At 39.2% G+C, this 18,704-nt stretch overlaps 1 protein-coding gene and 1 non-coding gene across 2 annotated transcripts; one reads left to right on the top strand and one right to left on the bottom strand.

Annotated features, from left to right (window-relative positions):
* Positions 1 to 5,132: 5,132 nt before the first annotated feature.
* LOC105392269 (porphobilinogen deaminase) lies at positions 5,133 to 18,173 on the top strand. Its single transcript, XM_048632348.1, has 7 exons — positions 5,133 to 5,435; positions 6,033 to 6,105; positions 7,994 to 8,180; positions 9,801 to 9,883; positions 10,459 to 10,643; positions 16,303 to 16,462; positions 16,869 to 18,173. The coding sequence occupies exons 1-7, from the start codon at positions 5,385 to 5,387 to the stop codon at positions 17,357 to 17,359; spliced, it is 1,230 nt and encodes a 409-aa protein (XP_048488305.1). The 5' UTR covers positions 5,133 to 5,384; the 3' UTR covers positions 17,360 to 18,173.
* Trnai-aau lies at positions 10,875 to 10,948 on the bottom strand. The gene has a single exon. It is a non-coding gene; the product is annotated as a tRNA-Ile (tRNA).
* Positions 18,174 to 18,704: the final 531 nt, after the last annotated feature.

Genomic DNA, 18,704 nt, shown 5'->3' with positions numbered 1-18,704 from the left:
TGCAAGTGTCGCGGCAAAGAGTGGGAGACCAACGTCGCACTATTGTAAATAACAAAATTCTCCCTATTGAAACTATAAACACGATTAAAGATGAAGTAGCTACGGAATTAAGAATGACCAACACACATGTAGAAACAACTAACTCAGACAAATCACAACCATCCAACACTCAAACTCAGCGTATGAGGTGGACTACCGAGTACAATGAGACCATCATCCGAGCATATTTTAGAATAACCAACTTAGAAACAGATATAACTGCATACAGGCCACAATTACACCAATCTTTCATTGAAACATTCCCACATCTATCGCACCTTTCAGAACAAAGAATAGCATATCAGAGAAGAGTTATCATGAATAATAAACTTCTCACTCAGGAGAGACTTGACCACATCAGGCAAGAGATTGAAGCAGAGTTAATAGTCCCTAACAATGAAGTACAACAGCCAGAACCACCCAACGAGCCAGTATTTCTAAATGATATACAATCTGACTGCATGATAGATAACTCTAATGAAATTCCGGAACCGAGACACCCCGAATGTAACCCAGAAATTGATACAACTTTTCAGAATGCATTAGATTTTTTTATAAACACTGAACCAACTGAAAGGCCATACATAGCACGTCAAAAAACTTCAAAAAAGTTTGCCAAAATAGTAGAATACATTAATGAACGAACCCTCCCAGTTTATGTTAAACCTGATATTGAATTTAGCCTATTCCAAACTATAGTGTACTGTGCAGCCTGGACAGCTGCCAAATGTAATGGAACTAAATTAACACTTCCTCCGATAGATACAAGCAATAGAAACAATAGCAATAAAAAACCGAAATGGCAAATCAGACTAGAACACAGAGTAGAAGACTTAAGATCAAAAATAGGCAAGTTAACACACTACATTGCTGGCAATAGAAACAGAAAGCTTGTAAAAAATGTAGAAGACATACAAAAAAATTATCAAACCCATTCAATACACGAGGACCCCAATACGCAACTGACACACTTTCTTGACACATTAAAACAGAAACTGATAGTTACTGCTAGTCGTCTTAAAAGTATAAGGCCTGTACTTTACGCAAGACACAAAATGCACAATTTACTAACAATGAAAAACAATTTTATCGCAGCCTCCGAAATACCACTGAAAATAAAACACAATCACAACCACAACACAATGATACACCGACCCCTGGCGAGTTACAACAATTCTGGGCAAAGATTTGGGAGAACCCAGTTGTGCATAAGACGGAAGCTGATTGGATACGAGAGGAGGAGACAAAACATGCGGAAATACCATCAATGGAATTTGAATTTGTCTCCATTGACACATTCCAGGATGTATTAAAGTCGCTGCACAATTGGAAAGCCCCAGGTACTGATCATATTCATAACTATTTTTACAAAAAATTCACCCATATCCACCCATTATTATTCAATTTTGTGAACAATTTCATAAAAAATCCGAATATGTTACCAGAATATATTACTACAGGAATCACATACATGCTACCTAAGGATCCAGAAGATTTGAGTAACCCTGCTAAATTTAGACCAATAACTTGTCTTCAAACCATCTACAAAATAATTACCTCATGCCTTACGCGAATAATATATTTACACTCTGAAAACAATAAGATTTTGGTAGAGCAGCAAAAGGGCTGTCGAAAATACAGCCAAGGATGTAAAGAACAGCTAACAATAGACGCAATAATACTAAAAATAGTACAAAAGAAGAAACAAGATCTGTATAGTATGTAGGTACATAGATTATAAAAAAGCATATGATTCAGTTCCGCACTCTTGGTTACTCAAAGTCTTAATAATTTATAAAATACATCCAGAAATAATTTCATTTCTAAATTTCATCATGAACCGCTGGACCACTAAATTAAAATTAAATAATGACACATCAGAACCAATCAAAATACAACGTGGAATTTTTCAAGGAGATGGCCTCAGCCCTCTGTGGTTCTGCCTTGCATTAAACCCACTATCTAATGTATTAAATGATACCCGGACTGGATTTCACTTTCAAAACTGTGACACTAAACTTAACCACCTCATGTACATGGATGATATAAAACTGTATGCTAACAATGAATCTGATCTAAATATATTAGCGGAAACTACGGACCGACTATCAAAAGATATGTGTATGGATTTTGGAATTGATAAATGCCGGATTAATTCTGTAAAAGAAGGTAAAAGTTTTGAACACCACTTTGAAACCATGTCAGGGGATATTATCACACCACTTACTGAAAATGAAACCTATAAATATTTAGGCTATAGTCAAAATAAACAGATACAGTACAAAGAAACCAAAACCAAACTTATTCAACAATTCAAACACAGACTAAACTCAATTCTAAAAACTCAACTTAATTCAGCAAATACAGTCAAAGCAATTAACACCTATGCTATACCTATTTTAACTTACTCTTTTGGAATAATTAACTGGTCCAAAACAGAATTAAAGAACCTACAACGCATTGTAAACACAACTATGACTAAATTTAGGAAACATCACCCCAGAGCTTGCATACAACGACAAACATTACCGCGAAGTGAAGGTGGACGAGGTATTATAGACATCAGGAACCTACATAACAAGCAAATCCAATCGCTCCGACACTACTTCCATGAAAAAGCCAAAACATCCACAATTTACAAAGAAATAGTAAATACTGATAGTAAATTAACTCCCCTAAACCTTAAAGACTACGAATCACAGCCTAATGAAGAACAACTAGAAAAGGACGACAAATTACGTGAGTGGAGCGGAAAATCTCTTCATGGAAGACACCCCCACGACCTGAGCCAACCCAACGTCGACAAGCTAGCGTCGCACGAGTGGCTCCGTCGCGGGGAACTCTTCCCGGAGACTGAAGGATTCATCATCGCAATACAAGACCAAGTCATTGAAACCAAGAACTATCAGAAGCACATCATGAAACTACCAGGCTCCCAGAATGATAAATGCCGCAAATGCAACTCAGCACCAGAAACAATCCAACATATTACAGGCGCATGTAAATCTATAGTCCAAACTGAGTATAAACATCGTCATGACCAAGTCGCAAATATAATTCATCAACAGCTCGCAATAAAGTACAGTCTCCTACCGCAGCCAGCCATACCGTACTACATAAATATGTTCCAGAAGTTGTCCTAGAAAGCAATACACACAAACTTTACTTCGATAGAGCTATTTTAACAGACCGAACCACTCATTTCAATAGACCCGACATTACCATAATACACAAGCAACAAAAAACTGCCCAGATTATAGACATTGCAATTCCTAATACTCACAATCTACAAAGCACAATCTCAGAAAAACTAAGCAAATATACCGACCTTAAAGACGAAGTAACCCGCATGTGGCGTTTAAAATCAGCATCTATAGTACCCATAGTATTATCAACAACAGGAGTCATACCGAAACAGTTAGACCAATCATTAAAAGCTTTAGATCTTCCTACACATACCTACACCATCTTACAAAAAGCAGCCATATTGAATACATGCAGAATTGTTCGCAAGTTCTTGCAAACCGACCAGCCATCTCAAAGACAAACATCTACAACTTTAGAAAATGATGCTCACTTGGCCTAGGCCCGTGTGCATCATCAACCACCGGTTCTTATAGAAGAAACCGAGCTGACATAATTCAGAAACCAAAATAATAATAATAATGTCCTCCTAGCCGAATTTCGACTACGGCGGCCAATCTCAATTGAGATCAGCCATCTACGCAGGAGTAGATTATAGTGCCCAAGTGTGTGCGCAGTACACAGGAGCACTCTCTGTTCCATCACTCTCATAACCCAATGGGACGGATTGACCGACATGACTGGAGAGAGCTAGGCGCAGGACCGACTGCTTTACATGCCCATCCGACAGCATGGATCGTTTCACTGTTTCGGACATCAGGTGATTAGCCTTCTATGTCCTAACCAAACTTAGAACCACAATTTAGAAACACAAATTGATGGTCCCACCCGGGAATCGAACCCGGGACCTCTGGGTCATGAAGCGAAGCTTCTACCACTAGACCACAGAGGTAGTTAACAAACATAATCCTAAAAGAAACTTACAATACAAGTCTTAGTAGGTAAGTAGTAGGTAGGTAGGTAGTGTAGGTACCTACATACTTAGTTTAGTAAGTTGAAGCGAGAAATACATTCCTTACGCTACAGAACTCTCAGTACTAACAAAAATATTAAATTTAAAGAGTTATTGAAATAACGGAGCATATTTAATATCATAAAAATATATAGAAGTATTAAGAGGAATTCCTGGATAAATAAGTTAAATAATTGTTATTGTTATAGGTACCTTAAAATTGTGCTGTTAGTTTTCCTAAAATAAAATTAATAAATAAGTACTGTCACATATATGAGATTTGATATTATTTTATACTAGCTGTTCCCGCGCGCTTCGCTTCGCCTTAAAAAGTTTTCCCGTGGGAATTCCGGGATAAAAAGTAGCCAATGTTCTTTCCCAGGGTCTAGACCGTATGTATACCAAATTTCATTCAAATCCGTTCTGTAGTTTTGGCGTGAAAGAGTAACAGACAGACAGACGCATTTATAATATTAGTTAGGATGTATATTATAAAATAGAATCGATTCGGAATGATATTATTGAATATTCAATAAGATCTGTACGATGGTATCCCTAATTAAAAAAAAACTAGTTGTAATCTCGAAAAAATAAATTCCCAAAATTTCCGGGCAATAATCGTAATCACATTGATAACTGACATATTTTTATGTGGATCACTTTAAAGTGTTACCACATAAAAAAGGACTACCGAAATAAATCTTAAATACGACTGATCATCTGAAATCTTAATAAAAATATTTATCGCAGTCTTTTTCATCATCATCATCATTATCATCGTCAGCCAATAATCATCCACTGCTGGACATAGGCCTCTCCCAAGGAGCGCCACAACAGGTCCTCGGCCTTCCTCTTTTTCATCTTATAGAAAAAAAATAAAGAATATTCATTTATTTCAAACACACGCAGAAACTACACAAACATAAGTACAGAAAACACTTTCAGATAAAAAGTAATAATTTAATTTCCAGTTATTAGTTTTAGTCAGATTTAGACCAACACCTGGCAACATTATCGTGTCCGGTGACGTAAAGATGAAGAGATGTTTTATTTAATTTGTTAAGTTCGTGCATAAAATTAATTGTACTTACGTGTATTATGAATTAAATCCAACTAGTCCACTACAGTGTCTAGTGACTAGTTAACATTCAGTCTGTGTTTTATCATTTTAAGTAACATTCCAAGTTATAACCTGAAAGTTTATGTTAATATTTTGATCGTTCTTTCCTGAATTATATTTGCAATTAAAATGGAAAGCGACAAAAAGGATATTATTCGTGTGGGCTCAAGGAAGAGCGAGGTAAGTTATGAAATAATTACTATCATTATTTTCTGTGTAAATAAATAGTTTTGGTACTTTTCACTAACTTCATAGAAAGCATTGATCTCTTATCACTCCTTCTTTCTCAATACATTGATAATACTTATCTTGTTCTTGTTTTTCTATCTGAAATGCAAAGTTGGTAGGGGCAGGTTTATTTTAATACTTTAAGTAAGTTTTAAAAGTAAATTGTATACTATGTATGTTAAAAAATATTACTTGTACCATACCTTCACTTTGTTGGTTCTAAATATTTGTTAAATGATTCCTTATATCCTCTACCTAATAGAGTTCGTCAATACTCACTTTGCAATAGAACCAAGTGCCAACACTGAAAATAGTTGAGGTATCTTTCAATTTATAATACTGACATGGTACGCAAAATTATCCTTAATTTACTTTGCTCAAAAAAAATTGTATCCCATCTATCTTTTATCCATTGTTAAGTTAGCCATGTTTCACTAGTGATACAATCCCACCCTTAAAACCATGATTGATTTTGTAACTTACATTTTTTTTCCTTATGTTAATTATATTTATTAATATTGTTTTAACACCTGTTCCTTGTTGTTGCAGCTGGCACTTATACAGACAAACTTTGTTATTGACAGCCTCAAGAAGTTATACCCGGAAAAGGAATTTTCAATAGGTAAGAAATTAACTTAATAAATTGTAAGATAAGTTGCACAGGTATTTGTCCAATGGTGTACTTAATGCTGGAATAAGAAATCAGATGTTTAGTTAATCTCTGAACTAGGTTAGGTCTACAAAATTTTATCTAGCTATGCCCAACCTTACTAATATACTAATTACTAATATTATAAATGTAAATAAAAAACCGGCCAAGTGCGAGTCGGGCTCGCGCACAAAGGGTTCCGTAGCAGCAAATCAAAATTACAGTTAAATCAACCTATCTCAAAAACTATAAGAGATACTTTGATCAAACCAAAAATCGTTGAAAGAGTTAATTAGCATGCATCACCTCTATTTTTTTTAGAATTTTATACCCCGTAGTTATAAAAATAGAGGGGGGGGGACATACTTTTTACGACTTTGAGAGCTGATATCTCAAAAACCGTTCACTTTAAGAAAAATGTTTTTTAGAAAACTTTATATCATTTTAAAAGACCTTTCCATTGATACCCCACACGGGTATGTACATCGAAAAAAAAAATTTCATCCCTCAGTTACATGTATGGGGGGCCCCACCCCCAATTCTTTTTTTTACTATTTAGTGTCATATTTTTGTAGCGGTTCATACAACACATATTCCCATCAAATTTCATCACTGTAGTACTTATAGTTTCCGAGTAAATCGGCTGTGACAGACGGACAGACGGACAGACGGACATGACGAAACTATAAGGGTTCCGTTTTTGCCATTTTGGCTACGGAACCCTAAAAATGGGTGTTATAAGTTTAAAATACTCTCTGTAGAGTAACATAGCTCCCAAACGGCTTTACCTATTAATATTGTAAACCTAAAATATGAAAATCTTTTTAAAATTTGTAAGCCATCTTATATTCAATCCTTCTCACCTTTTAAACCCAGAAATACTGATAGTGAAGAGAGTTGTTTTTTTTTTCATTGAGATAAAAGATATTTGGCACATTATACCTACCTATGTCACTAACCTGTGTGTGATAGTAGTATTTTTATCAGTATATTATTTAATATGTGGCACCTCTAGCCAGATTTTTCTGTAGGAATTAATAAAAAAAAAAAACATGCACTCACGCCTTGTACTAATGTACTCCCTTGAGGGGTAGGCAGAGGTAAATGCACCTCTGCCTACCACCCAGCTGCACCCACTTTTCGCCAGAGTGTTATGTTAGTCCCAATGTAATAGGGGGCGGGCCTATTGCCATTTTACGGGCACATCCAAGACCCGAGAACAAATATCTGTGTTTAAACAAATATCTGCCCCAGCCGGGAATTGAACCCAGGACCATCGGCTCGGTAGTCAGGGTTACTAACCACTACGCCATTCGGTCGTCCGAATGAGGAATTAATATTAACAGTCTTTTCCTACTTTCCTCTGTAAAATAAGTTTTGGAATTTTGAAATAAAAATATGTTTAAACAGTCATCACAGGGTATTTATATAAGGCAAGGTGTATGTACAAAGTATATAATATGTTTACTGAAAAACTACTGCATTGATTTATAAAATAGCACCAGAATGGAGTTAGGCTATCTTAAGCCTATCAGCAATCCACTGCTGTAGACCTAAATTTCATCTACCAATTGATAAAAGATACATCATCAGCCCGCAATCGTCTACTGCTAAGCTATAACTACTTTATTCGAGTTTAAATAATACCACAGAATAATAAGCGCAAGCTATTTGGTATTTTATTTAAATTCTATCATAGCCTTTTCTCTGACTCAAGAAAAATTGCGTTCAAATCACTCTAAGCGATAACACCGCAATTTTTGTACCTATGTGTAATAAGCTATTTAACTTCTGTTTGAGTGTAAAAAAATAACGTTTTATCTATCTATCTAAAATACTAAAACCACATTCAATCTTCCAGTATCAATGACAACCCTCGGAGACAGAATCCTCGACATCTCTCTACCGAAGATCGGAGAGAAGTCTCTCTTCACTAAAGACCTGGAGGAGGCGTTGGCCAACAACTCTGTAGACTTCGTGGTTCACTCACTGAAGGATCTGCCCACGGCGCTGCCACCGGGGCTGGCTATTGGGGCTGTGTTTGAGAGGTGAGCTTTATAACCAGGGCTTAGAGCGGTGGTAGCTCAGTCGGGTAAGCGCCCGCTTCTCACGCCAGAGATGCGGGTTCGAATCCCGGCGCTGACATGTACCAATGAGTTCTTTTAACTTAAGTACAATGTATATCATCGCTCTTACGGTGAAGAAAAACATCGTGAGGAAACCTGCATATCTAGATATGTGAACCCACCAACCCGCAGTGGACCAGCGTGGTGGGAAATGGTCCAAGCTTAGGAAGGCAGTTTAGACCTTGGGGATATGCACAAAGGTTCCAGTCGAGAGAGCCAGGTGCAGGTACTTACACCGCCACAGAGAATAAAATAGAATAACCAGGACTCGCGCACTGGGCACAAGTGTACTTACCTGAAATAGTTTCCCTTTTAATAAGATAGTCCCATTTCTAAAATAAAAGTAACTCAGTATCTCGGGTACATTGACCCAAAGCGAACGCCACTGATAAAACATCACTCTGTATAGCAATTTTAAATATACTTAACCAATGTGGCACGGATGTCAATTGCATTTAGAGTGCAGGATACTCGTATAGTGTAAGCTATAAATAGGTTATCAGGCCACACAGTGCATGCTTAATAGAAAGAATGGACTTCTGTGATTGATCAATCAATAAAATCTATTGGAATATTGCGACGACGATTGTATGAGTTGAGTATGTATTACATACCTACCTACAGGATTTTCAACGTTAGTTTTTTGGGTTCCGTAGCTCAAAAGGAAAAAGGAACCCTTATTGGATCACTTTGTTGTCCGTTTGTCTGTCTGTCTCACCACACCACCCCTCTACAACTATATCAGAAATCTGTAATCGTGGAAAAATTACATGGTACCTATAAAATTTCACCCTGTATATGAAGACGCAACGGTGCAGCGTTTAGTTCAATAACTAAACCGCCATACGTACCGGGTTCGATTCCCAGCCGGGTCGGGTAGGTACTCAAGTCTTGGTTAGGTCTATTAATTTCGGACTGCGTTTTTTGTCTTTTACTTAGGTACTCAAATGTATTGTACTGTTCATAGCCGTGTTTCATCAAAATTGGATTAGCCGTCCTGAAATACCTACTTCCTGTCGATTTTATTTATGTCCAGCAATTTTATGTTTAGCTGATAATAACAATTTTAAGAATTGTTTAAACAAAGGTGTGTGTTATACATTTTAATTACCAGTTTCCTTTGCACTAACAATAACCTTCATCCATTTACCTCAATATTGGTCAATTATTGATGATTACGTAAACTATGCAAGTATTCAGTGCAACAATTACATAGTCCCCCACTTATTTAATTATTAATTAAGAATCTTTTTAGCTTTATAGCTATTACGACCATAATAATACATATTTCAAACATTGGTAGGTATAACCAAAAAAATAAATAATTAACTATTTATCAGAATTTTATGAAAATCAGACTCTCCATTTTAAGATGTGTTGATGTATTATAATAACTATCTGTGTAGATATATCAGCTGCCCAATACTCATCATTACTATCTGGATCTGCCTAGCTTCGGGTCACATATATTATTATGTTACTAAAAGTAGCCCCGCGCTTGTAACCTAATTCTAAACCTATCTATGTCTTGTTCTATTTCAGAGAAGACCCTAGAGATGCATTAGTGCTGAGCGAAAAGTATAAGGACCATACTTTAGCGACACTGCCCGAGGGTTCAGTTATAGGTAAGCGCAGAAATCATCAGCCAATAATCTGTCATCATAATCAACATCAGCCTGTAATCGTCCACTGCTCGACATAGTCTTCTCCCAAGGAGCGCCACAACACTCTGTCCTCGGCTTTCCTCATCCAGCCACTACCGGTTACCAATATAAGCCTTTTTAAAAAGAGGTTCTCAATTTGACCTTTATCCGATACCCGAGCTTCACTTCACCTTAAAAAAACCGTGGGAATTTCGCGATACAAAAGAAGGTAGTAACGCAGTGCGTCAGCTAACTCCATACCAAATTTCATTAAAATCGTTTCAGCCGTTTTGACGTAAATAAGTAACATACATACTCACAATACTCACAAACTTTCGCCTTTATAATAGGTATTAGTAGGATACACTTTATTGCACACAAAAAACAATTATTACACAGAAGCATTTCAAAGAATAGTTACATAATTTGCGCACACATGCGGAATTATTGCTAAAAATCAATTTCTACCAAGCTTCCATAATATTAGTAGGATTATCTTCCGTTCCCCTGAACAGATTTCGACGCGGTTTTCTCCACTAATCTCCCTCCTTTCCCAGGAACCTCCTCGCTGCGCCGCACCGCTCAGCTCCGCTCCGCTCACCCACATCTCAAGGTCTGCGATGTGCGCGGGAACCTCAACACTAGGTTGAGGAAGTTAGATGCTGAAGATGGAATGTTTGCAGCTCTGTTACTGGCTCATTCTGGGCTGTTGAGGATGAATTGGGGGGAGAGGGCGAGTAAGGTAAGGACAAGACATATAAAAAAAGCATTCATACCTGCACACTCATTTAAAATCGGCGATACGGCTCGTGACAGTCCTGCGTGAGGCGTGAGTACGATAGAGCGAAAAACTGTGACTCGCTTAAATTTTCAGCATCTAAATCCTAAGCATAGTCTATATCTCACGAAAAAAAATGTGACTTATAATTATTTTGTAACGTTTTATCTAAGGAAAAAATATAAAAAGAAGTTGTGGCCCATGAGGGGATCGAACCCGCGACCTTCGCGTTATTAGCACGACGCTCTAACCAACTGAGCTAATGGGCCGATGGGTGTCAGCTCGAAATTGTGTATCGTATTCTTGATAGTGTCTATCTATATGCGTGTGAGTGGATTTTATCAAAGTGCTGCAATAAATTCATTATTGCGTTTTAATGATTACATAAATTATTACCTAGAATAATCTGTACGATCCGATTTATAACAATGTAATAATATATCTGTCACGTCACGTAACGGTTGCAAACGGACGTGCTTTCGGTTGATCGGAAATCGCAACAAATACCTACGAGTTATTTCTATTTAATACGTAAATAATGGGGACTAAGTGTGGAGCATGTGATGGTGAAATATTTGATCTTTTATTTATGGAGTGTACAACTAATAACTGTCACAAGGTGTTTCACGTGAAGTGCCTCGGTAAATCGGTGGAGTCCTTTGAAGCACTGACTGAGGAGAGCAAACTTCAATGGATCTGCCCGGAGTGCACAAGGATGATTCCAAAGCAGGACAACACAAATACACCCATCCGCGGAGGAACAATCATGGATAAGACATTCACACCAACGAACTTCGTGAGTACGGAACGGGGCAGTCGCGGAAAAATACTTATTAGCAAGGTGAATACTAGGCGAGGGGCGGGTGCGAGCACTGCAGCAGACTACATGGAGGTAAAGGAGAACTCACCCTCTCCGGAAAGCGAAAGCATAGCTGTAGTATTGTCCGCTATACAGCAGGAGTTACATACAATTAGAATCCAGAATGAAAGTATTCTACCACTAAAGCAGGAGGTAGAAAGATTAAGTAAGGTAGTTGAAAATATGTCGGAAGCAATCGTTGATTTAAAGCGGATAATACTAGAAAAGAACAACCATATTTTATCACTGGAAGAACGCACTTTACACCGTTCAGAACATAATATTTCGTCGAAGTCATATTCATCCGTGACTGCGAAAAGGACCGCACCGCAGCAAAGCGTCACACGTCCGTCTGATCCAAGCGGTACTCAGCGACTGAGCGCGGGCGCACAGCAGCGGTCACTCGATGAGAGGCAAACAGCACTCCCACCTTCGTCGCCGCAGAGCAAGCGGGATAGCGCTAGTGCCCCCGCACGGAACATGTCTTCGGATGGAGCCAGGAAACTAGCGATAGTGTCGACATTGGAATCAGGGGAAATTACTACCCCTGCTAATAGGAATACGGAAAATGAGTGGAAGGTGGTCCAGAGTAGAAAGAAAAAAGAACTGTTTACGGAAGTTATGAAGGGTGGTAATAATAAAGACGTACCACTTAAAGGAATAGAAAGGAAAAAACACTTGCATATTTGGCGATTGCGAAAAAATACATGCGAGAAAGATATTTTGGATCATGTGGCAGGTGTATGCGGATCACAAAATGAAATAAAGGTCGAGAAGCTAAAAACAAAAACGGAGAGAGACTACGCATCATTTATAGTGGGAGTCCCGGAAAGTATGTATGACAAGATCTGTCAGCCGGAAGTATGGCCAGTAAACGTAGAATTCAGTGAGTGGATTTGGTTTCGTAAAAGATACCCAATTCCCACTAGCGACTCAGAGAAAGCAAATTGAGATTACATACCAAAATGTGAGAGGACTACGGACTAAGTTAGATAGGTTCATGCAAAATTTACAAACTGCGGATTCTGATTTATATGCAGTTACAGAAACTGGTTGCAATGATTCTATTGGAGATGCGGAGATAGTCCCACCCGGGTATAAAATAATTCGTTGCGATAGAACGGACGGACGAAAGCACGGAGGAGCGTTTCTCGTGGCCACACCCCGATACGATCTACGCGCAGTATCGATACCCGGCGATGTCAATATCAACGACCGAGTGTTTGAACTGGTGTGCGCTACTGTCCACCTAAACTATAAATGTTTGTTTTTGGTATGCGTAGTGTATATTCCACCGAATAGTTGTGAAACGGAATATATGTTGCTATTTCGTATAATCGAACAATTGTGTAATAGATATAAGCATATTATAGCAATAGGTGACTTTAATTTGTACTCTAGTCCGGTCAATGTACGTAATTATTACGAGTACTTTGTAAGTTACTGCGAATTCGTCCAGAGTAATAGTGTAACAAATTGCAATGATCACCTGCTGGATCTCGTGTTGAGTTCGGGTGAGCTGGGGTCACAGGTGAGCGTGCGGGCCGGCGAGCCGCTGGTCCCGGTCGACCCGCAGCACCCGCCGCTCGAGGTGACGGTGCTCGCCCCCGGGCCCGCCCCCGCTGCCCCCGCCGCCCCCGCCGTCGCTGCCACTAACGATCCCGTACCAACACACAGGGGTTGGAACTTTAATAAGGCTAACTACCCTTTACTATATTCCACGGTAGCTTCGATTGATTGGTCTCCATTGTATGAATTGGATAATATCGAATTGGCATTAAATTATTTTTACGATACTATTTACAAAATTTTCGATGACTGTGTTCCCAAAAAAAATCGGAAGCGTGTAAACTCGAGATACAATTACCCCGAGTGGTACACGCCAGATATAATCCGAAACATTCGAATTAAAGCAAAGCTGCATAAACGTTACAAAGAATCCAAGTTGAGGTGTGATTACGAGGCGTTTTCTGATTATAGGGCCAACGTCAAATCTCTAATAGATACAGCACAAGCGCAGTACCTAGGTAGAATAGAGAACCACTTGATAGAAGATCCCAAATCATTTTGGAATTATGTAAAGTCGAAACGGGGATCACGTAGCACTCAAAATATCCAAAAGAACGGGGTAACACTAACCGAGAATGAGTGCGCCATAGAATTTGCTACATATTTCCAATCCGTGTATAGCAGTGCTGAGCCGGAGCTGGACGTGGAAGCGGCGGTGCGGGGCGCGGGGGGCGGCAACGCGGGCGCGCGCGTGCAGCTGCAGCAGCTGCAGCCGGGCGACGTGCGCGCCGCGCTGCAGCGCTTGCCTCCCAAACGCTCCGCCGGGCCCGATCACATACCCGCCTTCATTTTTAAAGATTGTAGATATGCACTTTTGGATGCACTAGTGTATATTTTTAATTTAAGCCTCAGGGTTAAAGAGTACCCGGAAGTATGGAAGCTCACGCGAGTAATACCGGTTCCGAAAGGAAGTGCGTCTGCTAACGTAGATGGGTACAGGCCGGTTGCTGTGTTATCAACCCCGGCGAAGGTATTTGAGGCAGCTATTCAAAGAAATATGTTTCTCCAGGTACGATCTCAGTTGTCGGATGCGCAGCACGGGTTCCGTCCCGGACACAGCACCAGCAGTAACCTGCTGGCCTACATGGCGGACGTGCTGCCGGCCGTGGACGCGGGCGTGCAGGTCGACGCCGCCTATTTCGACTTCCGTAAGGCGTTTGACGTCGTTGACAACGATGTGCTGCTAATGAAGTTAGCGAGCGTCGGCTGCACCCCACACTTGCTGCAATTCTTTGCGAGCTATATGCGGAACCGTCGGCAGTATGTCGAATACAGAGGACATCAGTCGCAGCCATATAAAACCAGATCAGGGGTGAGCCAAGGAAGCAACCTTGGGCCTCTAGAATTTATCCTAATGATAAACGACTTGCCCAAGGTTGTCCAGAACGCTTCATGTCTCCTGTTTGCAGACGACCTGAAGCTGTACCTGCGGGTGAGCTCGCGCGCAGACTGCGAGAGACTGCAGCAGGACATCGACCGGGTGGTGGAGTGGAGCGAGCGCAACAAGCTACAGTTCAACTCGGCGAAGTGCGTCATCATTTCGTTTAGTCGAGCTCAATCACCACATTGCCACAAGTACCTGGTGGCCGGTACACCTATGGCAAGAGTCTCAGAGGTGAGAGATCTAGGAGTACGATTGACCGCACAGCTTACGTTTCGTGATCACATCACTAATATCTGTAAAAAGGCATTTAGAAATTTGGGCTTCGTACTGCGCCGGGTGCAGGGCTTTAATAACATTAGAACCATTATCGCGCTATATAATGCGTTGGTAAGGAGCCACTTAGAGTTCAATGCAGTCATCTGGGCCCCACATGAGATGAAGTATGGTCTTATGTTGGAGCGAATTCAAAATAAATTTATTCGGTATATATACTTAAGACAGTATGGAGTTTACCCTTTTTATCCCCTGATGTATCCAACACTGTTCGTATTAGGCATGGTGGGCTACAACGAACTACGGGTAAGAAGGGAACTAGCGTTGATGACATATTTATTTAGATTATTAAATGGTAGAACATCAAACTCTGCAATATTGGGTAGGATTAGTTTAAATGTCCCGGACAGGTACGTGGAGCGGCGGCGGCGGCCGCGGCTGTTGGCGGAGCCGGCGGCGAGAACCAACCTGCTGCGGGAGGCCCCCCTCACCCGCGCCCTGCGCGCGCTTAACATTGTAGCGGAGGGGTTGGATTTGTTTCACTGTTCTCTGGTCGAATTCAATAGGAATTGTTTATACGTGCTGTGTTATGTTATAAATAATAAGATATAGGGTTTAATTTTAACTAAAAATTGTTTGCTTGCCTATCGCATTGGAGTAGCTGTAATGATAGGTTTAAGTTATTAAATAAATAAATAAATATCGACCTCTTCTCTTTATAGCCATTATATCATTATCACCTACAACAGGGGCATTCTACATTCAAACCTATACTCTTCCAAAACATTAAAACAAGGGCTAGAGAGAATTACGCCTTTTCACTGTGGCCGTGGATAGATTATCCAGTCAGACTTTGACTTCCCGTAGGGCTACACAGGTTCGTTATACAGGGTGTTGCAAAAAGGGTATACTAAGCCGAACCTACATGTGAATTCAGATTTTAGTTTCGGGATAAAAGTTAGATATACCATGCTGCACATGTAGGTTTCAGCTTAGTGTAGGTACCCTTTTTGCAACACCCTGTATAACGAACCTGTGTAGCCCTACGGGAAGTCAAAGTCTGACTGGATAATCTATCCACGGCCACGGTGAAAAGGCGTAATTCTCTCTAGCCCTTGTTTTAAAGTTTTGGAAGAGCAGCTTTTTGCAACCCCCTGTTGACGTCGATAACTCGTTCAATCACAGCACCGTATTCATGCTGAATCGCGATGTAGTGACGTTTATGTACGTCGATAACGAACCTGTGCAGCGACACTAAGGTGCGTTAGACGTATGACGTCTTTTGAGCAGTCTACATTCGTGGTAGTGAACATCAGACCCTCTAGTATACGGGTTTTGCTATTTATGAAAACGAAAAAAGTTTACGTTTTCTCTTGTCATCTGCATATTTGTCACATTATTTGTCAAAAGTTTCATGATAGTTTCCATTAGAGGCGCCACTTAGTATGCGAGAAAGCGTAAACTTTTATTGTTTTCGACAAACTATCTAACCTGTACTGTACCTGATGATGCTATTAATACCTAACCATTGTCCGCAGATACTATCCTGCTCCGAAATGATGTACGCGGTCGGGCAAGGCGCCCTAGCCGTAGAATGCAGAGCGGACAACACACACATACTATCGTTGTTGGCACCTTTGAACCACGCGGGCACTTACTGCGCTGCGCTGGCTGAACGCAGCTTTCTAGCCACCCTAGGTGAGTGTTATAACTGATGTGAGGTGATAAGAGAAACAACCGATAACGTTTAGCTCGTGTATTCGACTGAGGTTTCGCCGCCAGACGGACGCAGCCGGTCTGTCTTACTTATCACACTACCTACTTATAGATACAACAGTGAGGAAACAGAGCTTTCTAGCCGCCCTAGGTGAGGAAACAGAGCTTTTTAGCCATCCTAGGAAACATAGCTTTCTAGCCGCCCTAGGTGAGGAACTAGAGATTTCTTTTATTTACCAAAATCTACTCATTCAGCAAAAAAATTCACTCAGTATTCACGTCAATACCAATACACAGTTGTATCCAGGGGTCACAGCCACACCCACTTTTGATCCCGGAGTTCCCGCTAGTAAGAAATAAATATTAAAATACTCATTTTCTCCCACAGGCGGTGGTTGCAGTGCCCCAGTGGGTGTCTCCACTAAACTCAAACCTTTTGGAGCAGAATACAAACTAACCATATCCGGAGCAGTATGGAGCTTGGACGGCAAAACCAAAATCATAGACAAAGTGGAAGAAACATACCCTCAAATACACAAATCAACTAAACACCGTTTAAGTCCTGACGAAGAGAGTGACTGTAAAAAGTTTAAACCTGATGAGGCTAAAGATAGTCAGGTTAATCCTATAGAAGAATTGAATAAGAAGATTTCAGCAGGTGAAGTTAAAAGTTGTGAAGATGTAAGTACAGTTGATGCTAAAAAAGTTAGGTTGTTTTCTGGTATGACAGAAAACGCTAATGTCCCAATAGATGTGATAGTCAAAGCCGATGAGTTAGGCAGGACTTTAGCTAAGAATTTGATTAGCAAAGGAGCTTTAGAGGTTATGAAGGTAACTCAGGATTATATCAGAAGTTCTGTTGGGGATAAATCGTCCTGATATTGTTGTGGTTGGTGCGTTAGGTTAGGTTATTGGGACCTGTTGAATAGTTGTAGGTTATTTTCCGTTGGTAGTTGATATAAGGGGTGTTGCGAAAGTTTTAAAGTAAGCCCAAAGGGGGTCTGGATAACTCAACTTGTCGTTCTGAAAGAATTATTTTGGAAAATCCTTTAAAATATGTACCAACTTGCGATGTACAGTAAAAAAGACCAAACAATTTTGAACTAAACATTTTTTTTTGTGAATCTTCAAATTGTCTAGCTAGAACAATATTTCTTCAGAATTATTTTCTGAGTCACTCTTCGGCTTACCGTTTTTTTAACACCCTGTATTTAATTTATATACTTATGTATTGTTTTGTACAACTTGAGTACCTCAAACCGTTATGTTGTAGTACTTAAAATTATTTATAAACATAATTTATGACATCCATGACTTACTTTCAGTAAGTGTATCTATACATAGATTATGGGCAGTTTTGTGAATATTTATGTAGGTACAATACAGACTTGTAAGAGCGAACAGTTATAGGTGGATTGTTATTGAACTGGGTTTTAAAATTGTGATCAAAATACTGTTACTTATTGTTATTCAGAATTTTGAATAAAATTTGTAAGTACATAAATAGTTAAAACTGATTTTGTAATATTTTAAGAAGAAATAATAATGTTAGGTGTACTTTTAACTAGCATTTTTATATACATGTGTGAGGTAAGTATCTCTGTGAGGTATGTATAAAATTTAGCTAAAATGACCGATGCAATATAAATTTTACATGTTATAACTTACCTACCTAGTTTTGTATAAGTAGGTAATGATAATTTTGTTTAAAATATACCTTTAGGGTTGTTATAAAAAATAGTATACTTACTTCATGTTTTTTTTGTTATTTTGATCTGTTGGATATTTATACAATAGTTTTCTTTCGAATATTATGTGTAGATATTTCACTGCATCCTGTAGGTAAAAAAAAACGGAATTATAAAAAGTTTTCACCAAGAAACAATCATGGTTTTAGTTATAAATTAATTATTGTTTAAACAATATTCATTATTATGTTGTTAATATTATGTTCTGTTGTTGAATAAAATGGTAATATATGGGATTTATTTCTTTAATTTCTACTGCAGCTGTGCCCTTTTCATGTTTTGAATGAGCTAAATTGAATCTTTTCTCAATGAGTTTTAGGATCAGTGGCGGATTTACAAATTTGCCGCCCGTAGGCCATTCAATTTTTGCCGCCCCTACTGACTTCTGAAATTCAACTTGTTAGTTTAATCCCGTTATTAGTATGATTGTGAACTTAATAATGTGGATATTTCTATGTCTATCTGTCACCAACTTC

Source organism: Plutella xylostella, chromosome 31 (assembly GCF_932276165.1).
Source record: "Plutella xylostella chromosome 31, ilPluXylo3.1, whole genome shotgun sequence".
Classification (NCBI taxonomy): domain Eukaryota; kingdom Metazoa; phylum Arthropoda; class Insecta; order Lepidoptera; family Plutellidae; genus Plutella; species Plutella xylostella.
The sequence above is the reverse complement of the archived record's forward strand: the minus strand, read 5'-3'. Positions and strand labels throughout refer to the sequence as shown.